This window comes from Rhizophagus irregularis, chromosome 2 (assembly GCF_026210795.1).
Source record: "Rhizophagus irregularis chromosome 2, complete sequence".
NCBI classification, from domain to species: domain Eukaryota; kingdom Fungi; phylum Glomeromycota; class Glomeromycetes; order Glomerales; family Glomeraceae; genus Rhizophagus; species Rhizophagus irregularis.
The window spans coordinates 1,675,495-1,694,385 of record NC_089430.1 but is presented as its reverse complement, the minus strand read 5'-3'; the positions used below and the strand labels follow the sequence as shown (position 1 = coordinate 1,694,385).

The 18,891-nt window shown below is 28.7% G+C and overlaps 6 protein-coding genes across 8 annotated transcripts; 3 read left to right on the top strand and 3 right to left on the bottom strand.

Moving 5' to 3' along the window:
• Positions 1-4,721: 4,721 nt before the first annotated feature.
• OCT59_011787 (uncharacterized protein) lies at positions 4,722-6,865 on the top strand (the record flags this gene model as incomplete). Its single annotated transcript, XM_066134013.1, has 4 exons — positions 4,722-5,185; positions 5,284-5,533; positions 5,761-6,168; positions 6,731-6,865. 4 exons carry the CDS (start codon positions 4,722-4,724, stop codon positions 6,863-6,865), a joined length of 1,257 nt encoding a protein of 418 aa, XP_065989319.1.
• A 94-nt stretch (positions 6,866-6,959) lies between these two features.
• OCT59_011786 (uncharacterized protein) lies at positions 6,960-7,181 on the top strand (the record flags this gene model as incomplete). Its single annotated transcript, XM_066134012.1, has 1 exon — positions 6,960-7,181. One exon carries the CDS (start codon positions 6,960-6,962, stop codon positions 7,179-7,181), a length of 222 nt encoding a protein of 73 aa, XP_065989318.1.
• A 1,280-nt stretch (positions 7,182-8,461) lies between these two features.
• OCT59_011785 (uncharacterized protein) lies at positions 8,462-9,049 on the bottom strand (the record flags this gene model as incomplete). Its single annotated transcript, XM_025317064.2, has 1 exon — positions 8,462-9,049. One exon carries the CDS (start codon positions 9,047-9,049, stop codon positions 8,462-8,464), a length of 588 nt encoding a protein of 195 aa, XP_025179133.1.
• A 3,856-nt stretch (positions 9,050-12,905) lies between these two features.
• On the bottom strand, positions 12,906-13,484 carry OCT59_011784 (uncharacterized protein; the record flags this gene model as incomplete). The annotated part of the gene is made up of 2 exons (XM_025310759.1): positions 12,906-13,327; positions 13,385-13,484. 2 exons carry the CDS (start codon positions 13,482-13,484, stop codon positions 12,906-12,908), a joined length of 522 nt encoding a protein of 173 aa, XP_025179131.1.
• Positions 13,485-13,785: 301 nt separating this feature from the next.
• On the top strand, positions 13,786-15,903 carry OCT59_011783 (uncharacterized protein; the record flags this gene model as incomplete). Of its 3 annotated transcripts, XM_066134010.1 has the most annotated exons (2): positions 13,786-14,059; positions 14,591-15,903. In XM_066134010.1, the coding sequence occupies 2 exons, from the start codon at positions 13,786-13,788 to the stop codon at positions 15,901-15,903; spliced, it is 1,587 nt and encodes a 528-aa protein (XP_065989316.1). The 3 variants fall into 3 exon arrangements, with proteins under 3 accessions (XP_065989316.1, XP_025179130.2, XP_065989317.1); XM_025310758.2 differs by lacking the exon at positions 13,786-14,059 and having other exon boundaries at positions 14,818-15,903; XM_066134011.1 differs by lacking the exon at positions 13,786-14,059 and having other exon boundaries at positions 15,496-15,903.
• Positions 15,904-16,966: 1,063 nt separating this feature from the next.
• On the bottom strand, positions 16,967-17,392 carry OCT59_011782 (uncharacterized protein; the record flags this gene model as incomplete). Its single annotated transcript, XM_025308701.2, has 1 exon — positions 16,967-17,392. One exon carries the CDS (start codon positions 17,390-17,392, stop codon positions 16,967-16,969), a length of 426 nt encoding a protein of 141 aa, XP_025179129.2.
• Positions 17,393-18,891: the final 1,499 nt, after the last annotated feature.

Genomic DNA, 18,891 nt, shown 5'->3' with positions numbered 1-18,891 from the left:
AATCTTTTTCCTGTGATGATCATGTGATAAATGATCATTTCTTTTCTCGGAAATCCTCCTATTCGTAACCTGTAGTGATCATGTGAGGATGATCACTTTTCCTTTCTCGGAGCATGCACCACTTGTAACACCTAAGCCCGTGATAAATCACGTTGCCACCTTAGGTATTAACAAAATATCTCTTTATTAATAATATAAATAAATACAATAATATGCTTGGTTTAATAACATTAAATTGAAATTCATCCAAGAATGTCCTTCTCAAAAGGTGATCTTCACACCCTTTTATATTTGTTTTAGTGTAACCAAATTCATAATTTCGATTCATGGATTTAAATTATCAAAGTATTTCCATTATCTTAATTCTGTATCCATTTGATCATCGTGACCTCCTGAATTATGATTTATAATATTAAAGTAATGATCAGCAAGTTAATCACTTGACACCTCAGATCACTTGACTTCATTTAATTTAGTATCTTTCGGATCTTTATTTATCCTTAAATCTCGTGACTGATAGTTTAATGTCATCTCGGACCAATTATCCTTGAATCACCTGATCAATAGTTTAACGACTTTTCGGTCTAATTATTAATACAACTAAAAATAAATTAAAATTTTATACACTAAGATTAAATATAATACTGCGCCTCACAATTAATAAATTTACTATGTATACTACGGCATTACAACGTAGGGCAAAGAGTAATTTATACTTTTACGTTTTAAGGGTGTTACGTACCACATGTGATAAATTGCGTAATATGCATTCTGCAGTTCGGCGGATATACAGTGTAACACTAATGATCAGATGCTCAAATCACGTGCTTTATAACACGTGGTCTCTACCATAAAATGAACAAATGGTTTACGGGAATACGGGTTAAGAATATCTGAGTTTACCAAAACAATGGAATAGATCTTGTCATCTATACAGAAGATGAAAGAATTAGTATATCATTTACGGTAAATACAAAGAAAATAACTACTGTATAATCTTAGGTCACAAATATGACAATAAAAAATCATTGAAAAAAAATTATAGAAAGGTTATAATTTAACAAATGTTATTATAATTAAATACTACATATAAGAACAAACAATTTTACTGTAACAAAAATTAAAATATAGGAAAAGGCGTACCAATATGATAATAATGGAAGACAATTTTTTCATGAATATTTAACAAATAACGAATTGAATAATTATTGAGAGAATCATAAATTTAAAAATAGAAAGGGCAAAATTGAAAAGAACGGCGTGGCGAGATAGTAGGACAGAATCAAATCATGAAGTAGAACCAGAAATACAATACTCACTATAAATAAGGATCTTATCTTAATAAAGACCATTTTTACGATAATAAAAGTAGAAATATTTAGCATAATAGAAAAGAATTAAAAATTTTAAAGTAAGAGAAGACAAGAATAAAAACAAGGAGCATTTACTTTTAGATGATGTAAGAGAAATAATCAAAAGGAATCATGGAAAAAACTAATGGAACCCATAGAATAAAAAATATGAACAATCAAATTACAGATAATAAGAAAGAATTTTAGAATAAGTTAAAGACCATTATCAAGACTGGACTAAATTACTTTTGAAGGTTTAAAGAGTACTGTAATGATAGTACTTTTAAGAAAAATAACAAAATTTTGTTTATTAAGAGAAAATATATTAAAAAATTGGAAAAAGCTTGATATTTTCAATTAGAAAAGGGAATGAATACGAATGATGATTAAATTAACAAGGCCAATGAAACAGCAATACGTAGCAGTATACTACATACAAACTAGTCTAATTAAAGTTATGATTAATACTTTTTTGGTAAATGTGGAACAAAACAAATTTTAATGTTAAATGAATGGCATGTTAATCAATTGTTTATGATTTGGTAACGATGGTCTCAAAAATTTTAAACATAGATAAGTTCTAATAAATAACAATAAATCATTTACAACTCAGTTCAATATAATTCTAGTGATAATATTAAAATTGAGGTTATACGTTATCCTCCTGTAAAACGGACGTTAAAAAATTTGAGGGAAATTTTGTTTTGTAATCGGTTTTCTTTTTTTAATTCTTATATTTCTTACTCATTCAATAGGATTAACAACCAATTCATGGAAGTATTTCTTATTACTTGGTCTTAGGATAATTTTCTCATTGATTTTCAAATAAAGGATTTATATATTTTGCTCTAAGGTTAGTAAATATTAATAAAAATGAAGTTAATTCAAAGTTTTACTTATTTTAAAATGATTTTTTAAATAGTAGTTATCGGGAAATGTTAAGTACGAAAATGCCAAGTATGGAAGTGACAAGTGAAATATCTTTTGTAACTGGTGAAATTATCGAGAAACTAAAGAGAAACCATATCCTTGTTAGGTTGATTAATAATAAATTGTAGTTTTAGTGAAATAAGCCAATTATGAGTTAAAGATATTTGCAGTTCAGCTAATATTTGATACACTTATTTAATAGCTAGGTATTTTTTATTATTATCATATGTTGGATGTATTTTTTTTCGTTTTTGTAAATAAATTGGTAAATTTAAATCACTTTCTTTTTTATTCCTAGAATACAATGTTTTAAACTTATCATCAGGTCATTAAAGTTCACAGAGTTATCAATATTTCTAATTTTTGATCCCAAATGTAACTTACCTTATTGTTGTTGTGCCCCAAATCTCAATATGCCCCAAATTGACAATAATCATCGATGATTACTATACTGTATGTGAAAAGTAATGATTTGAAAATTCTTAAGGCATTATAAAGATGGGCTGATAATTTAGGCCGATCGTTGATTTGGGGCAATCGTCAACTTGGGGCACAACAGTTATATCACATTTTTGGATAATATAAAAATAGACACATATTCTTATGTGGCAACGTCAATAAATGATCGGCAAATTCGTGATGATATAGAGATGTCCGCTTTGTTATAAATTGTTAGTTTTTTCTTTTCATAAAAGTAACTCAATTAGATACGCATATTTACTAATCGTTAGTGAGAATAAAAAAAATTTTACTTCTTTGTGGGCTGAAGGTTGCATTAAATAAAACAAGGCAATTAGAATAATAATTTGTGTATTATATAATTTTCATTAATTGTCTTTTTTTTATAATATAAATTGGTTAATACTTTACAATAATATATTATAATTAATAAAAATTTTATAATATTTAATTTTTTTCATCTTTTTATTTCTCTTTTTTTTATTTTTTTATTTTTTTTATGGTAAACACATTCTTGAACGTAAAGATAAGGTAATGTTACATAATTTACAGAATTCTTAAAATCAAAAATAAAAAAAATTCTTTTTCACGTAATAAATTCATTAGAAAAAGCGATCGATAACAAAAAAATTTGAATTATATCAAAAAAGAAAGTAAATATATATATATTTTTTATTGTTTTACAATCTAGTAATATAATTTTTATTAGTAATATGATCCTTATCCCTTTTTTTTTATTTGATTTTGGACGAAACCGATGAAAAAAAAACTATGTATATTCTATTTGAAAATTAAAATTAACCAATTTGGGACTTATAATAATAAGATAAACCAATATAGTATAAATATCCGGAGTAGCATGTTTTGATATATTCATTTTACCTGCGTCATGACAATCAATATAAACAAATTAGACAAAGTAAAAAACACAAAAGAAAATAAGTATACATTAATACATTATGTAAATAACTCTTATTCAAAAATATATTCGGAAAAATATTGCACAAATTTGCAATGTCTGATGACTGAGGAGTGAGGACCGAAATTCTATACTATCTTCTTTTTGCTGCATCATGAAGTACAACACATATGGTCTTCCAATAATTACATGCGTAATCAGCTATATCACGTGGTTGTATTACGTCTCTTTGTTAGAAAATCCCTAATCAATATAATTAGTTAGAAAATCCCTAATCAATATAATTATTGAAATCCATACTAAGCTAAGATTTAAACCATAATTACTATCATAAAAAAATATATATTGTTACAATATTAAGCTAATTACAATATGTAACTCAGGAATATTATAATACAAACTTTTCTTTTTATATTTTCGGATTTTGATTTGTTTATAATGTTTATAAAAAGGAACCGGGCAATCAATTTATTAAAAAACGTACGCTATTCATTTTAAAATTCACTAAAAGTTATTCGGTAAGTTATTACTTATTAACTTTTAATAGCAAAAATCAGGATGAAGAATAAAGTCATTACCGTTAATAATGATTAGGTTTATTATCAGCTGATTTTTTGTTCTAAAGAGGCAATATTATATTTAATTCAAAGTCATTGTTTACGCACAATTAGTAATTACAAATTTTTCTACAAAGACACATAATTCTGTAACACCCGAAACCAATCTATGAACTACTACTTTGTAGTAATTTCCATTCTCTGAGGTTATAAATTCCGTGAATATGCTATATTTAAGAAAATGGAAGCTATTTACAGAAGTTTTACCGATTCTGAAATTTAAAATTTAAAAAGAAATAAGTTGTGAGAACTTCATATTTAATGATCGCAATTTTGCTAGTCACATTCGCGTCTAAATTCTAAACTATAACTTTTTTTTTAAGGAGTAAGGACTTCCTATTAATATTAATACAAGATTATTACTGTGCGGGCTTACCAGCATTTATATAATCGACCACATACAGTACGGTATATTCATCTCCATATATTATAACAATATATAGGATGGATAGTCACATATCAAAGGTCAAGGCTCTATATAGAGGGTATTCTGTCTCTGAAACGTCAAATAAAGTATCGGAAAATGGATTTTGCAAAGAGTGCGGCAATTTGAATAGTTTTGGTGATGATTGGAGTACGTGGTGTACATCCTGTAATAGTCAGCACTTTATTGACAAATTTCCTTCTTGGACTAGCGGTAACAACAATATTGATGAACTTATAAGAAAAACTCAAATTAACACATCCCATTATGAGAGTACATTTGAGTGGATACCTTACGATCAATTCACTGACATCAAATTTATTAGTAAGGGTGGATTTGGGCAAGTCTTTAAGGCAACCTGGTCGAATGGACCTATTCTGTATTGGGATCGCAAGAAGAAACAATGGTTTAGATGGCCACGTGTACCTGTTGCTTTGAAAATGCTGTACAACTCTCATAACATTTCATCAGACTTTCTAAGTAGGTAATATCGATATACGTAAATTAATTTTAATTATTTACAAATTACAATTTTAACAATAATTTTTATTTGCAGACTACATCGCACTTAAAATTATACAGAAATTCTAATACTTGCTCAGAAATTGTTCGTTGTCACGGCATTTCACAAGATCCGAAATCCAAAGGATATATAATGGTTTTAGAATACTGTGCCCGTGGAGACTTGGGAAAATATCTTTTTGAAAACTTTGCTGACTTGACTTGGTCTAAATGTCTTGATCATCTTTTGGATATTGCTCGTGGTCTCAATACTATTCATTCAGAAGGATTGATGCACAGAGATATTCATAGTGGAAATCTCCTCATAGATGTAAATTATGCGGGTATTGGAGATCTGGGATTGTGTCATCCTGCAGACTCATCAGTATCCAAAAAAAAAGTTTACGGTGTTATGCTGTATGTAGCTCCAGAGTTGTTAAGGGTAAACCGTTCACCCAGGCGTCTGATATTTATAGTTTTGGAATAATCATGTGGGAGTTATCCTCAGGCCATAGACCTTTCCCTAACATTCCACATGATCTCAACCTTGCGCTTCAGATCTGTGATGGGTCTCGTCCAGAGATCGTCGAAGGAACTCCCGAATGTTATAAAGAGCTGATGCAAAAATGCTGGCATAAAAATCCAAATGAAAGGCCAAATATTGCAAATATTGTAAGAGAAATAGAGAAATGGTTGAATGATATTTTTGAAGGTGATGATGTGTGGAGCAAAGCTGATAGAAATCATAGTACGATCAAAAAGCTACCAAAGATCAAAATACATTCAGAGGCCGTATACACCAGCAGATTGCTTCCTATGATAAATAATGAATTATTTGTTAAACGAAGTCAAGAGTCTTGCAATGAATTAATTTGTTACCATAGTCAAGCTTCTTGTGATGAATTTAGAATAAGTAATAACAATAATTATAGTATTAATTCAGAGCTTTTACTTATTCATAATTTGGTGAGTGAAAAATAATATTGATTAAAATTTTACTATATTAAATAAAATAAATTATAATAATTAATAATAAAAAAGAACAATATTAAATAAGTATTGATATAATTTAATAATATCACCGTATCATGTGATTTAAAGTAAAATTTGATTGGCATAAAAAAAATTAAAAATTATATTTACTGTATATGTGACAAAATTTTTCAGTACGTTTTAGTTAACTATTTACTAAATAAGCTAAACATTATTTATTTTTAACAGTACGTAATAAACACAATAGCATCTAACAACAAATTACAATGGTAAAAAAAATAAAATAAAAAATAATAAAAAACAAAATAAATAATGAAAAGATGTAAAAGGGGATAAAGTAAAATATGATAGGAGTGAAAGGAAAGGAAAAGGTGTGAAAAGAGATTAAGGTAAAAGGGGATCAAAAAAAGAGAGAAGGATGATGAAGAATAAAAGAAAGGAGATGAGATGATGATGAGAGATGATGATGGGGTCATAGGGATCAAAAGAAAGGAGAAGAGATGATGATGATGAGAAATGATGATGGGATCAAAAGAAAGGAGAAGAGATGATGATGAGAGATGATGATGGAGATCAAGAGAAAGGAGATGAGATGATGATGATGATGAGAGATGATGATGGGGATCAAAAGAAAGGAGAAGAGATGATAATGAGAAACGAAAGAAGATGATGAGAAACACGAAAGAAGATGATGAGAAACGAAAAAAAAGGTAAACCGTGATAAAAGACGAAGAAACATAAAAAGAAAATGAAAAAATGAAAAAATGAAAATAAAGGATGAAAGGGAAGCAAAAAGAACGATGAGAGATGAAAGGGTGATAAAAAGAAAGGTAGGAGACGAAAAGATGATGAATAAATTGATAAAGGACGAAAAGGAAGAAAAGAATGATGACGAACGAAAGGGGAATAAAAAGAAAGATGAGGGAATGAAAAGAATAATTAGGAATGAAAGAGGAATGAAGAGACGAGAAAAGGCGAAAGGATGATGAAAAGAAACGATAAGGGATGAAAAGGTGATAAAAGATGAAGTGAAAAATGAAATAAAAAAGGTGAAGCCCAAAACGAAATAAAGTAATGAAATTAAATCACAAAAAAAAATTCCAACCAAAGTGTATTTACTTGGACCCTGATACCAAAATCTAAAGCTGAAAAGAATTAAAGAGAGAGTTAATGTTAATTAACAAAAAAATATGAATGTTAAAAAAAAATTACCGGAAGCCCCAAAGTCAAGATAAGAAAGCACCTACAAAAAAAAAGTTAGTTAAAATAAGAGATGATCGATACTTACGTCATGCTAATTTAATTGAATCACGTGATAGAGGTGGCAAAATAATCCCAAGTGTGAAGTGTCACTGATTTCGGATTTTTTCCCTTCGGGGAAAAAACCCTATTATTCCCCATGAAATAAATAATACTTATATTTTTTGGCTGGATATTTTTTTTTTATAAATCTTTATTATAGCAGTTCTGGTCTGATCCAAACCTAAAAGGTGAAAAAATGAAATTAAAAAAAAAAAGTAATAAACCGAATAAAAAGTAATAAAAAGTAATAAAAAAAAATAATAAAAAAAACTGAGATAAAAATATATTTAAAAATTTTTTTTTTAAAAAAAATCAACGTTCTACTGCGGCTGCTGATCGTCCCAAGTTAACCTTTTTCGTTAGTAAAATAAAAAAATAAATCTGATCAAAATTTTCAAAATTTCATTAGTCGAAACTGGATTAGCCTCTTCCTCCATCATTCTATCATTACTTTCTCTTTCGTTACTTAGTTCATATATATATATATTTTTCCTCTAAACAAAAAAAACCTCACACTTAATAATCTATAATCTTGAAGAATTTAAGTTGAAATTCAATAACTTCTCAATAAATTTTATAACGGTACAAATCAAGCCTGAAAAACATTTAAATACAAAGAGAATGAGTAATGAACAATAAATATTACAACTGGTGGATAATTACTTAAATATATCCAGTTCATCACCAAAGTAATTTATGTATCTTGAAACTTTAAACATTGAAAAAATGTCCTGGAAAACAGTGAATTAGTATCGAGAAGTTAAGAAGTTTCTTAAAATAAATGAGAAGATTTTTTTAATAATGTTTGTTTATTTCCCAATTTAAAATAAAAAAAAGTATTTCAACTACATTTAATTAAAATATAAAATACGTTACATATTGTCATTCTAATTATAATTAAATAAAACTATTACTCATCAAATTCAAATTTTTAATCTAATACTAATAAACCTTTTATTCGTTATCAAGATATCACTTTTTTCATCAGCATAAAAGTTTTTGAAGAACGTGAGGGAAACTCAATGGGATACGCCATATCACCGTCATCAGCATCTGAGCGAATAAAGCCATTTCGCGTGTAGAATGAAATTGCAACCTCATTAATATGACGCGTATGTAGCCAGATGAGACGGTAACGCTCTTCAACCGCTTTGATGAGATTTGAACCAATCTTAATGCGTTGGAAATCTGGATGAACTACAAACTGCTCGATATAACAGATATCGTCTTTTGTTTGGACACATATGAAACCAACCACAAGTTCCGAAGAGTCTCTAGAAACCTCGACCCATAATTGTAGTTTTCCCGATTGTATTAGAGACCAAGTAGCATTAAAGGAATGCTCAAGATATGAACTCAAAGTTTGTTCCTGCGGTAGGTCAAATAGGTCAAGTTGCAAATCACGGTATGCATGGGAAAAAGATTGCGTGAACAGATTACTAAATGTAGCCCGTTGCGCCTCTAGAACAGGACCGGTTGCTAGAACTTTAGTGATATAGTTATTGTTGAGATTAGCAACGTAATTCTTCTTGCAATTGTCTTGTATGGTCATTTTTTTTAGTGTCTGTAGACTGGCTGCCTTTTTCGACTATGTTATCTTACAAAAGGAATGTAATTTTTGGGGGAGGGATTAAATTCCCCACTTATATATGTAGTTAATTAATATTGGCGTTGAAATATGCCGAATTTCATAATATAAAGATTTTGTGACCCTAATGGAAATATAAAAAAGAAAATTTTTGTTACTGTGTTGATAAGTGGATCACATTTTTTACATTCCCATATTTGACAAGTAATTTATTATCAGATCGCTGAAGACCTGAAGTGCTGAACCCGGAATTTTTTAGCACCCAATTGACTTGTTTTTTGGCTGAGATTTTGTGCAGCTTATAAATTATGTCGATCATTTGGATTGCTTTATAAAAAATCTATATACGGAAATGATACGTTTTGTATATTTGCGTTTTAATATATTCCGTATCACACAATTCCGGTATAATTTCATTTTTGTATGACCCGCCGTAAGCACAAAAAGAATATACGTAAATTATTATTTGAATAAACATTTTACATATTCAAATGACCACTTTTATACATGTGAATATATAAAAGTTATCATTACATATGTAAAAATGGTTATTTGATTATAACAAAATGTATATTCAAATAATAATTTATGTATATTCTTTTTATGCTTATGGAGTGCCATAAAGATTCGCAACTTATGGAAATTAAAGATTTATGATAATCTATAGATGAATGGAGTGATACATATTTCCTTTTTTTTCCTTTTGCCGCTAAAAAAAAAAATAAATTCTTTACAAAAATAAAAAAAAATAAAATGTATATATTTTATGTATAACTTGAACGATACTATTAATAAATTTTCTCGCACTAGAATTTTACTGTGAATGGCCCTGTTACTAGCATCAACATGATTGGTCTTATTCCTACTGATCCTTTCCATAAAAAGCTTAAACTCTTAACCTGAATAAGCTTTCTATAAACAAATAATAATATTAATATTATTATTAATAAAAAGATAAATATTAGAAAGAATGGTTACATTATCGAAAGCATGATCCTTGTCATAAGAGCCATGTCAATTATTAAGATATAAATACGTCTATCTATTGTGTTGACATTGTTACATTTATTTATCAAAATCTTTGGGTATCAAAATTTACCAAATATTTAATTTGTGAATGAATCAATTAGATGAAAAAGAGCCAAAACACGGAACATGTTACCAAAAATATACAGGTTGTCGATCTTGTAATTCAATAAAATTTTCATAATCGTACTAGTAGTAATGATGACATTGATAAGTTCATTCAAACACAGTTATCAGCAAAAATAATTTCCAAATATAAAATCCTAAATATATCGCAGATGGATTTGGAAAGATATATAGAGCAAGTTGGAAAAGTGGCTATATTTCGAGATACAAAAGACATAGTGATGGTATGTTTGCCCTGTAAAAAATCTGATCCGTGTTTTATCTTTCCATGTTTTTTCCGTGAATGTATCATTTTCATGGAATTTATAGCCTTAAATCATGGAAATTTTCATCTCGCTAACACGGATATCGTGAATGTATCATTTTCACGGAATTTTTATGGAAGACACGGAGAAATAATGGAAATATTCGGATAAAAATTTTTTATAGGGTTGTAGCTCTTAAAGTTTTGAATAATTCACAAAATGTTTCATTGGAATTTATTAATGAGGTATCTTAATTATATCATGTTAGTTATCTGATTTATTAAATTTTAAAAATTATAGTTTTGTTCAGTGTGTGATTTTGGTAGTGCGGAAGTGTGCGCTTGCGCACAATTTCTGCACAGTTGCACAAACCCGAACAGTTCCGCCACAGTTCCGCACATATCTCGTACAGTTGCGCACAATTTTGACACTATGAGATTATCATTTTCAATTAATAAAGAATATTCAATTTTGTAAGAAAAATAAAAGTATTGTGTAACTATAATTATTACATTGCACTTCTTCTTTTTTAAAAAAACTTAGTAACTAAATTTACATAATATGGTGATAAAAATTTTTTTTTGCGCACCATTAAAAAATTATTTCGCTTTGCGACATTTGCGCACTACCCATTACAATTTCCGCACATGATCCCACCATACGGTGTGCGCTATCCGCACACATGTTTAAGTTTGAAAATCATACACTGGTTTTGTCAATAAATTTGTTTAAAATAATTAGGTTACAATATACTATCTAAGTTCACGAATATAAGATATCAGATCAAATTATTATTAAATGTCACGGAAAAACTCAAGATCCCAATACAAAAGATTATATTATGGTTATGAATTATGCTAAGTAATCTACGGAATTCATTGAACAATGAAAAAACAATGTTGCATAAAAGTACATGAGATTTATATTTTATTCCATATTCCACTTGGGCTTAGAAAAATTCTATATTAAAGATTTAATTCATCGAGATTTAAAAGCTGCTCAGATGCAAACCCATCAAATCGAACATATGCAAAAGATCTTTCAAGAATGGTTGAAAGATTTTGTTAGGTGCTGTACATGAATGAACAACCGGAATTAATTAAAACAGAATTAATTAATCAAATTGAAGAAGCAGAAAAATTAATAATGTTTCATCAACTGATGATTCATCTTTAACAAATATAATACATCCTGAAGCTGTTTATAAAAGCAGCCCACTTAGCTTCAAAAATCTTTCTGAACTAAAGAATTCTGATAATTATTATGAAATGTATGATAATATATCGACCGTGAAATATTCGGGTAATAATTTGATCTTCATTTACTTGTTTATTTACCAGGTTATTTATATTAACTGCTAATCATTTACAGGAAGTTTCTAAATCTGACTGTAGCGATTTGATTAATTTACGAACAAAAGTGCGTTTAATCCATCAATAATTAAATAATAAATTATTATAATCAAAATATTCATAGGCTACTATCTTTTTCGATTTCGGGAGGTTTATATAATATATAGAAAGTACATTCAGTTTTGCTTAACACTGATTTATAGGGTGGGATGATACAAACTTATCTTGTCATATATAATAAATCAGTTTATAATTAAGCAATATTTATTATTATGCATATTGATATCAATTAGTTTGTTTAATTAGGGATCAATTTATAAAAATATAATTTAAAATTTATAATACATATTCTTTGCTATTAAGAATAAATAAAATCATAAATTAATATAGTACATGTACGACTACATTTTAGTTTTGTATAATAGTAATAACGGATATAGTGTAAACATTATTGGTATTAAAAATGATGGAAAAAATTTCTCAATAAATTCAATATGATTGATAAATGATTCTACAATCAATACCCAACTGATATAATATATTTAAGTAACCATCTTAAAAGTAGCAAGTTTTAAAATCAATCTAAAATATTTATAAATTAACTTATTTATTTTACTGTATTATTTATTTATTTATTTGTAGTCAAAAAAAATAGTCACATGATAATTGATCAATCAAAATGCGCTATATATCGATATCGTATATATAAAATTTTAACATATCGACGGTAAATTAATTAGGGAACTGGGTTTTTCATTCTATAATACAGTAAATTTATTATGGTCAAATAAGACCCCGAAACAATGAAACATATATAAAAGGCAAGGTAACTTTCAAATTTTTTATTAATAGCTGTACGCAGGAGGTTTCTATAAGTTTAGTACGCAAAATTGCCTCCTTACTTCAGAAAAAATATACAAATTAATTATCATGACAAACTTTTAATGTTAATACATAAATGTATATATTAAATATTTTTTACAATGAATATATAAGTATTAATGAATATATGAATTAATATTTTTTACATAATAACTTTATATAAAATTACTGTATTGCTAAAATAGTACCTTAAATTATATTATATGTATAATTTGATATTACTTCATCAACAGGTTTCCATAAAATACGTTGGAAACCAATTACTAAAATGACAAATCCTTTCAATTTATTAGGATTTGATTCAACTACTTTAACACGTTCATCAAATATTCTTGGGCTAAAGTAATCAGCAACTCTTCCCTTTGAGATTGTATTCATATATGATTTCAATTGGCTTATACTATTATTACCTATAGTTGTTTGGTTTGTTCTTTTACACTCTTTAGACCAATATGTATATGATCTTTTTAATAAAATTTCTTCATCTTCCTTTTCAAGGATTTTATCTAAGTTTTCTAATTCAATTGCACCATATTTAACTTTCTGATTTACTATTAAACCAATTAATGGAATATATTTTAATTCTAAGCTAATATAATTATCTCCTGTTCCTTTCAAAACAAAAATATCTGAATATCCAAAGCGACCTTATCCCTTTAGCTTTTTACCATCCATTACTAATGAAAGCTCTGGAATACGATATTTTAGTGGTAGAAGATTTTCAACAATTGCCTGAAGCATAGATTCATTTGCTGAAGATAAAGACATCCTTGATCTTGTTAAAAATAAAAAGGTCTTTAAAATTTCAATAAAAGGTATAATATTGTTACGATGAAAAACAATGTGACGAAATCACGTGATATAGATGTTGATCAATGGTAATTACCGGAACGATTAATATTACCGATGAATGCCCCCTTTTTTCATTTTTGTTTGTTTTCCGCAGTATTTTTGCGATAATTTTATTTTTTTAGTTTCTATTTGAAACGCTAAAGGGAACGAGGCCCAAACGGGCGCCTTGGTCTTATACAAGGTTTTTAGTTCTTATCTTATCCCATACTAAGGGACTATGTCAGCTTTAAGTTACAACCAACCCAACTCTTCCGTGGCTCCATATGAACCTTCAAAACCTTGTCCGCAGTTGGACGTACATTCTAATAGCAGACGATATATTCCTGAAGGCAGACTTGCTAAAGACGATGTTTCAAAGACGACTATTAAACCACAGGATAACACACTTCCGACTATCTTAGTCAACGTTCCTCTACCTTCTTCAACACTTCCGACCTTCTCTTTTTTGGTCTCTTTCGAAAAATTTCACGTGACCGCTGCGTCCAAAGCAGGTTATAACAAGATCTACGAATGTAGGCATTCAAAAAGTTTCTTTTTTGAGGTTGTCGATCAAATACCAGACACCAATGAAATTCATCTGAAGATTTACACAAACGATCATTATATGTCATCTACCCCAATTCGGTATTATTCCACAAGCAAATTACCTAATCATCGATTTCAAATATCAAAGTGCCTCACGCATTTTTTTTTGCATCAACGAGTTATTCCTCGGCGTATTCAAAATAAATTTTTTAACATGATACGACTCAAGTTGTTAGATAGACTCAATCTGATAGCATCACGTGAAGGAAAAATCACGTGCAGTAACAACATTACGAAAACTTTTTTTAACTTCTCTTATAAACGATACAGATTTCACTTTGGTATCTATGTAGCTTGTAATTACTTACCTACAAAGAAGTCTCTCCATTATAAGACAACACCATGTCGTACACCGTGCCCTTTTGTTAGAAATTTTAATCGACACGCTTGTATCCAACATCATTCGGCCATCGCTCAAATTACACATACACCCTCAGAGGATAAGGCTGCATCAGCACCCGTGAATAACATCATTCATCACAAGAGTATTCACGCCAACATAATTTATGAAAAATATAATGATAACTCAAAGCAAAAAATTTTTTCGAATCGATTGGGCATTTCTTATACAACGCGTTATGAAGCGCACAACCTTGACTCACTTTTACCCCCTTACAAGGCTGTTGGTCCCATGTACACTAAGATTTATGAAAATTTCTCTCGTATGTTAAGTTCTAATCCACGAACAGCTGTACGACAAAAAGCTCGTTTTGACCGATCTTGTCGACGTATCTTCAATAGTAATAAGCCCAAATCTGGGATGGCTCTCAAACTCCGACAAAAGATTAGACTGGCGAATCAATGGAAATTCCTTTTCTATCCGTACCAAAGGATCAATAAACGGATTTTTCACTTAAAGTTCAACTTGGGATTATTCAATCGCTTCCCAAGCGTTCCCTTATTCCGTTTTCCATACGATCAGAACTGTACTCTTTTACATTTACCTGATGATAGGTTTTTCCCTCCTCACATTACCTCTGCACTACGCAGTGCTATCAAGGATCAGGACTCCGAAGAAGAGGATATTTCTTCAACCATTGATGGCCGGGATGATACATCTGAAAATTCTTATAGGAATTGGTATATCAAGAATCTTATTGACGAACACTATGGTATAGGTGCATCGGAATACATCGATGCTGTGCTTTTAATACAAGACTCTACAATTCAGCTATCCTTAAGAGACGCACATATTTTAGGTTTAGATGAAGATCGCATCAGTGAGATCAAAGCTCGTGATCGTCTTAACGAACGGTTAAATGTCATTAAGGACATAAAAGATCATAATACTTCTGCCAAACATTATCTTAGGCGTACTAATGCTATGGAGTTTTTTACCCAAATGACTGATAATTTTGATGAACGTATGGCCAGTATTCGCAAATTCGCGTATGGAGCAACTACAAGGAAACCCTTCGACAAACGACCAGGAGCTTCAAACCGTCTTAATAAATTGATAATAGATTATGGACGACAATACAGGGATGAACATTACCCCTTTAAACCATACCATGCCATCATTCGAGCAAACAACATCGAATACGTAAAAGACGACCTAGGTGATACCTCCGACGACACGAAAATACTAGAACGTCGGCAAAAAAAGCGTCGCGCGAAACATAATCATTATAATAATTATGGTGATCTTATACCTTTAACAAAAAAAATTTGTCTTTTTGATTGTAGGGATACCAAAGAAGATGACTTCTTACCCTCTAATATAGATTTATTCTTTAAATTTCGTAGTTAAATCAAATTAACTTAGTTTCTTTTTTGTAATTCATTTTTTGAATTTTTGGTTCATATTAAGTTAGATATTAACAATTACAAATAGTGTGAATCATTCCACCTATGACAGTATTTACAGGTGGCGACCTTTATGGTTGAAAGAAAAATACGGGTTAATTAGTTCGCTTTTTAATTGGTTCATTGGTTCCTTTCTGGTAGGGGAGGGGATCATTCTGGTTCGTTAGATTTAAAGAAGTTCGGGTCCGTCTTCGGGGGGATGATAGCTAGAAGTAGGATAGCACGGTTACGTATATGTCCTGTTAATAGTCTGTCCGTCTTCACATAAAATAAATAAATAAATAAAATTACCGATGAATGATCAACGTCAAGATCAATGTTCGAAATGTTTAATATATTAAATATATTAAATACAGTATATTGCACATATTGCACATATGGTATATATGGTACATATCAAACATTTTAAACATTTTTAGTTTGGAATTTTATGTATATATAGACCTGTAATTAGACCTTAATTAAGAGCATTATTCAATATAGAAACATGTGTGAAGAATTTAATTAATAAAATGTTTACCCTTTAATATACACCTTAATTTTAAGTTTGGTTTTATATGGTTAATCTGCTTTCCCTTATTTGTGTCTGATTGTATGTGCCAGTGTGAAGCGATACTCTATTCACATCTGATTGGATTGATTTTAACATATACTGTACGTTGATCTTTAAAATTACTTTCTGCTTTATTAAATACTGCTTTCCCTTATTTGTGTCTGATTGTATGTGCCAGTGTGAAGCGATACTCTATTCACATCTGATTGGATTGATTTTAACATATACTGTACGTTGATCTTTAAAATTACCTTCTGCTTTATTAAATATAAACATTTTTTAATGCATAGCTTATTTTTAAGCGTATAAGAACTGACATCTAACAATATTACCTACAACAAGGCTTTCATATGCTGAAGCAACAAGAAGTGCATCATTAATAACATGTCTATATATTAAATTATTTTTATTTTGTTCTAAAATTTGTCTTTGTTTCTTCCAAGATTGATCTGCATCATTCCCTTGTTCTTCTCAGTTCTCTTGTTTGTCTATCTTGAAGAATAATTTTTTCATTCCATTTTTCATTAAAAATAGATTCTAATTTTTCACCTGAACAATATTCTTTACTTTTAACATCATTGTATGTATAACAATTACGAAACATTAAACGAATATCTTTTTCAAATTCTTTTAAATTTTTGTATTGATTATTTTCTAATTTTAAATTTATAGTAAATAGATCCATTGGATGTTTTATAACCTTATTTTTAATATTCTTTTCAGAAAATAAATTAGCATAAGATTCATTTTCAAGTTCATGAAATATATCATAACAGAAATTAGTAAGTTTAATATTCTTTTTAGATAAATCTAGTTGTTCAGATTTAGAAAGATTTTTAACAGAACTTTTAAACTGTATTTTTTGAAAGTAAAGATGCATCTTGTTGTAAAGGTTCAGAATGTTTAACTGACTTTTTTGGAAGAAATGTATCAGTGGCAAAAGTATTTTCTTTTTCACATTCTTTAATAATTTTCTGACTTTTTTTGTATTCCTTAATAACTTCTTGCCAGAATATTTGCAACTCTTTCTTACGTTGCGAGTCTTCTGTATTTACCTATTATGAGAAAGCAGATTGTTAATTGTATGCTAAATTTTTATTTAGTAGTAAAGAAGGAACATAGCCAATTCCTCCTCCAGAATTAGCAGACTTTACTAACAACAAAGTTAGGGTGCCTGGAATGAGAGCCTGGAGTGGTTACCAAGTGAACGAGACCAGTAATTCTCACAAAGTGACTACGCAGAGTATTAGGAGTTACCCACCCTTTGCAAAATAAAAACAAAACATACCTTTTTTTTTAATTCAATAAAAGTATTTGAATCCAATTAATCTTTTGCTTTATACAAAAAGTGTTTAATCCAAGTAATATTAAAGCTTTGCCACTTGGCTGATGTTAATGAAGAGTTAGTAGTTAGTTGAGTTAATGAAGCAATAATAATATTTTGGTTAAGTGTCAAAAATCCATGGTATGACAAATTTTTTGATTCATTTAAGTAATAAACAAGAGCTTCATAACCAATATAATTTTCACCTGTACTCATGATGATTAGTTATTAATTATTTTTTTAACTCAAAAAATATAAAAAAAAAGCAAATAGGATTTTTTTTTTATAAAAAAATATAAAAAAAGCAAATAGGATTTATAAAAAAAGTAAGAAATTAGACATCTTAAATACAAAAAATAATATGACTTGTACTGATATATTAATGCAAATTTAATTGTCAATTTGACTCATTATTACAAAAAATAACAAACTAAAAATTCAAAGTTTATTTTTTTTTTTTGTAATAGTGGGTCAAACTGACAAAAGATGATTTATTTTTTAATATTTATATTAAGTATGTTTCATTATAATAATGCTTATTTTTTCTTGATAATAATTATAATTATTTGCGTATAATACATTTTTTCAGAAAATATTTCTAAAAATACAAATAAAAAGTGATAAAACTGATACATTAATACAAATTAAGCATTGCAAAATAAATCAGCTTTTGTCAGTATGATAAATTTATTGTAAATAATATGACTTAAATTGACATATTGTAATATCATATTGCTTTCTCTTAAACAAATACTTTATATTTTGAGTAATCATGAGTACAAAGTGTGGGTACCTAATACTCACTATGGTTCATAAATTAACCCTGAATGGTAAGATTATCCATTTACCATATGGAATCGAATTAATTCACCAAGATTTACATATTAGGAATTTATTAAAGCTCAAGTATAATACTGTTATAACTGACATGGGATTATGTAAACCTGCAGACTACAATACATCAGAAAATAATGTCTATGGCATTTTACCTTATGTTGCACCTGAACCAAAATTATACCAAGCAGGCATCTGATATTTTATAGTTTTGGGTATAA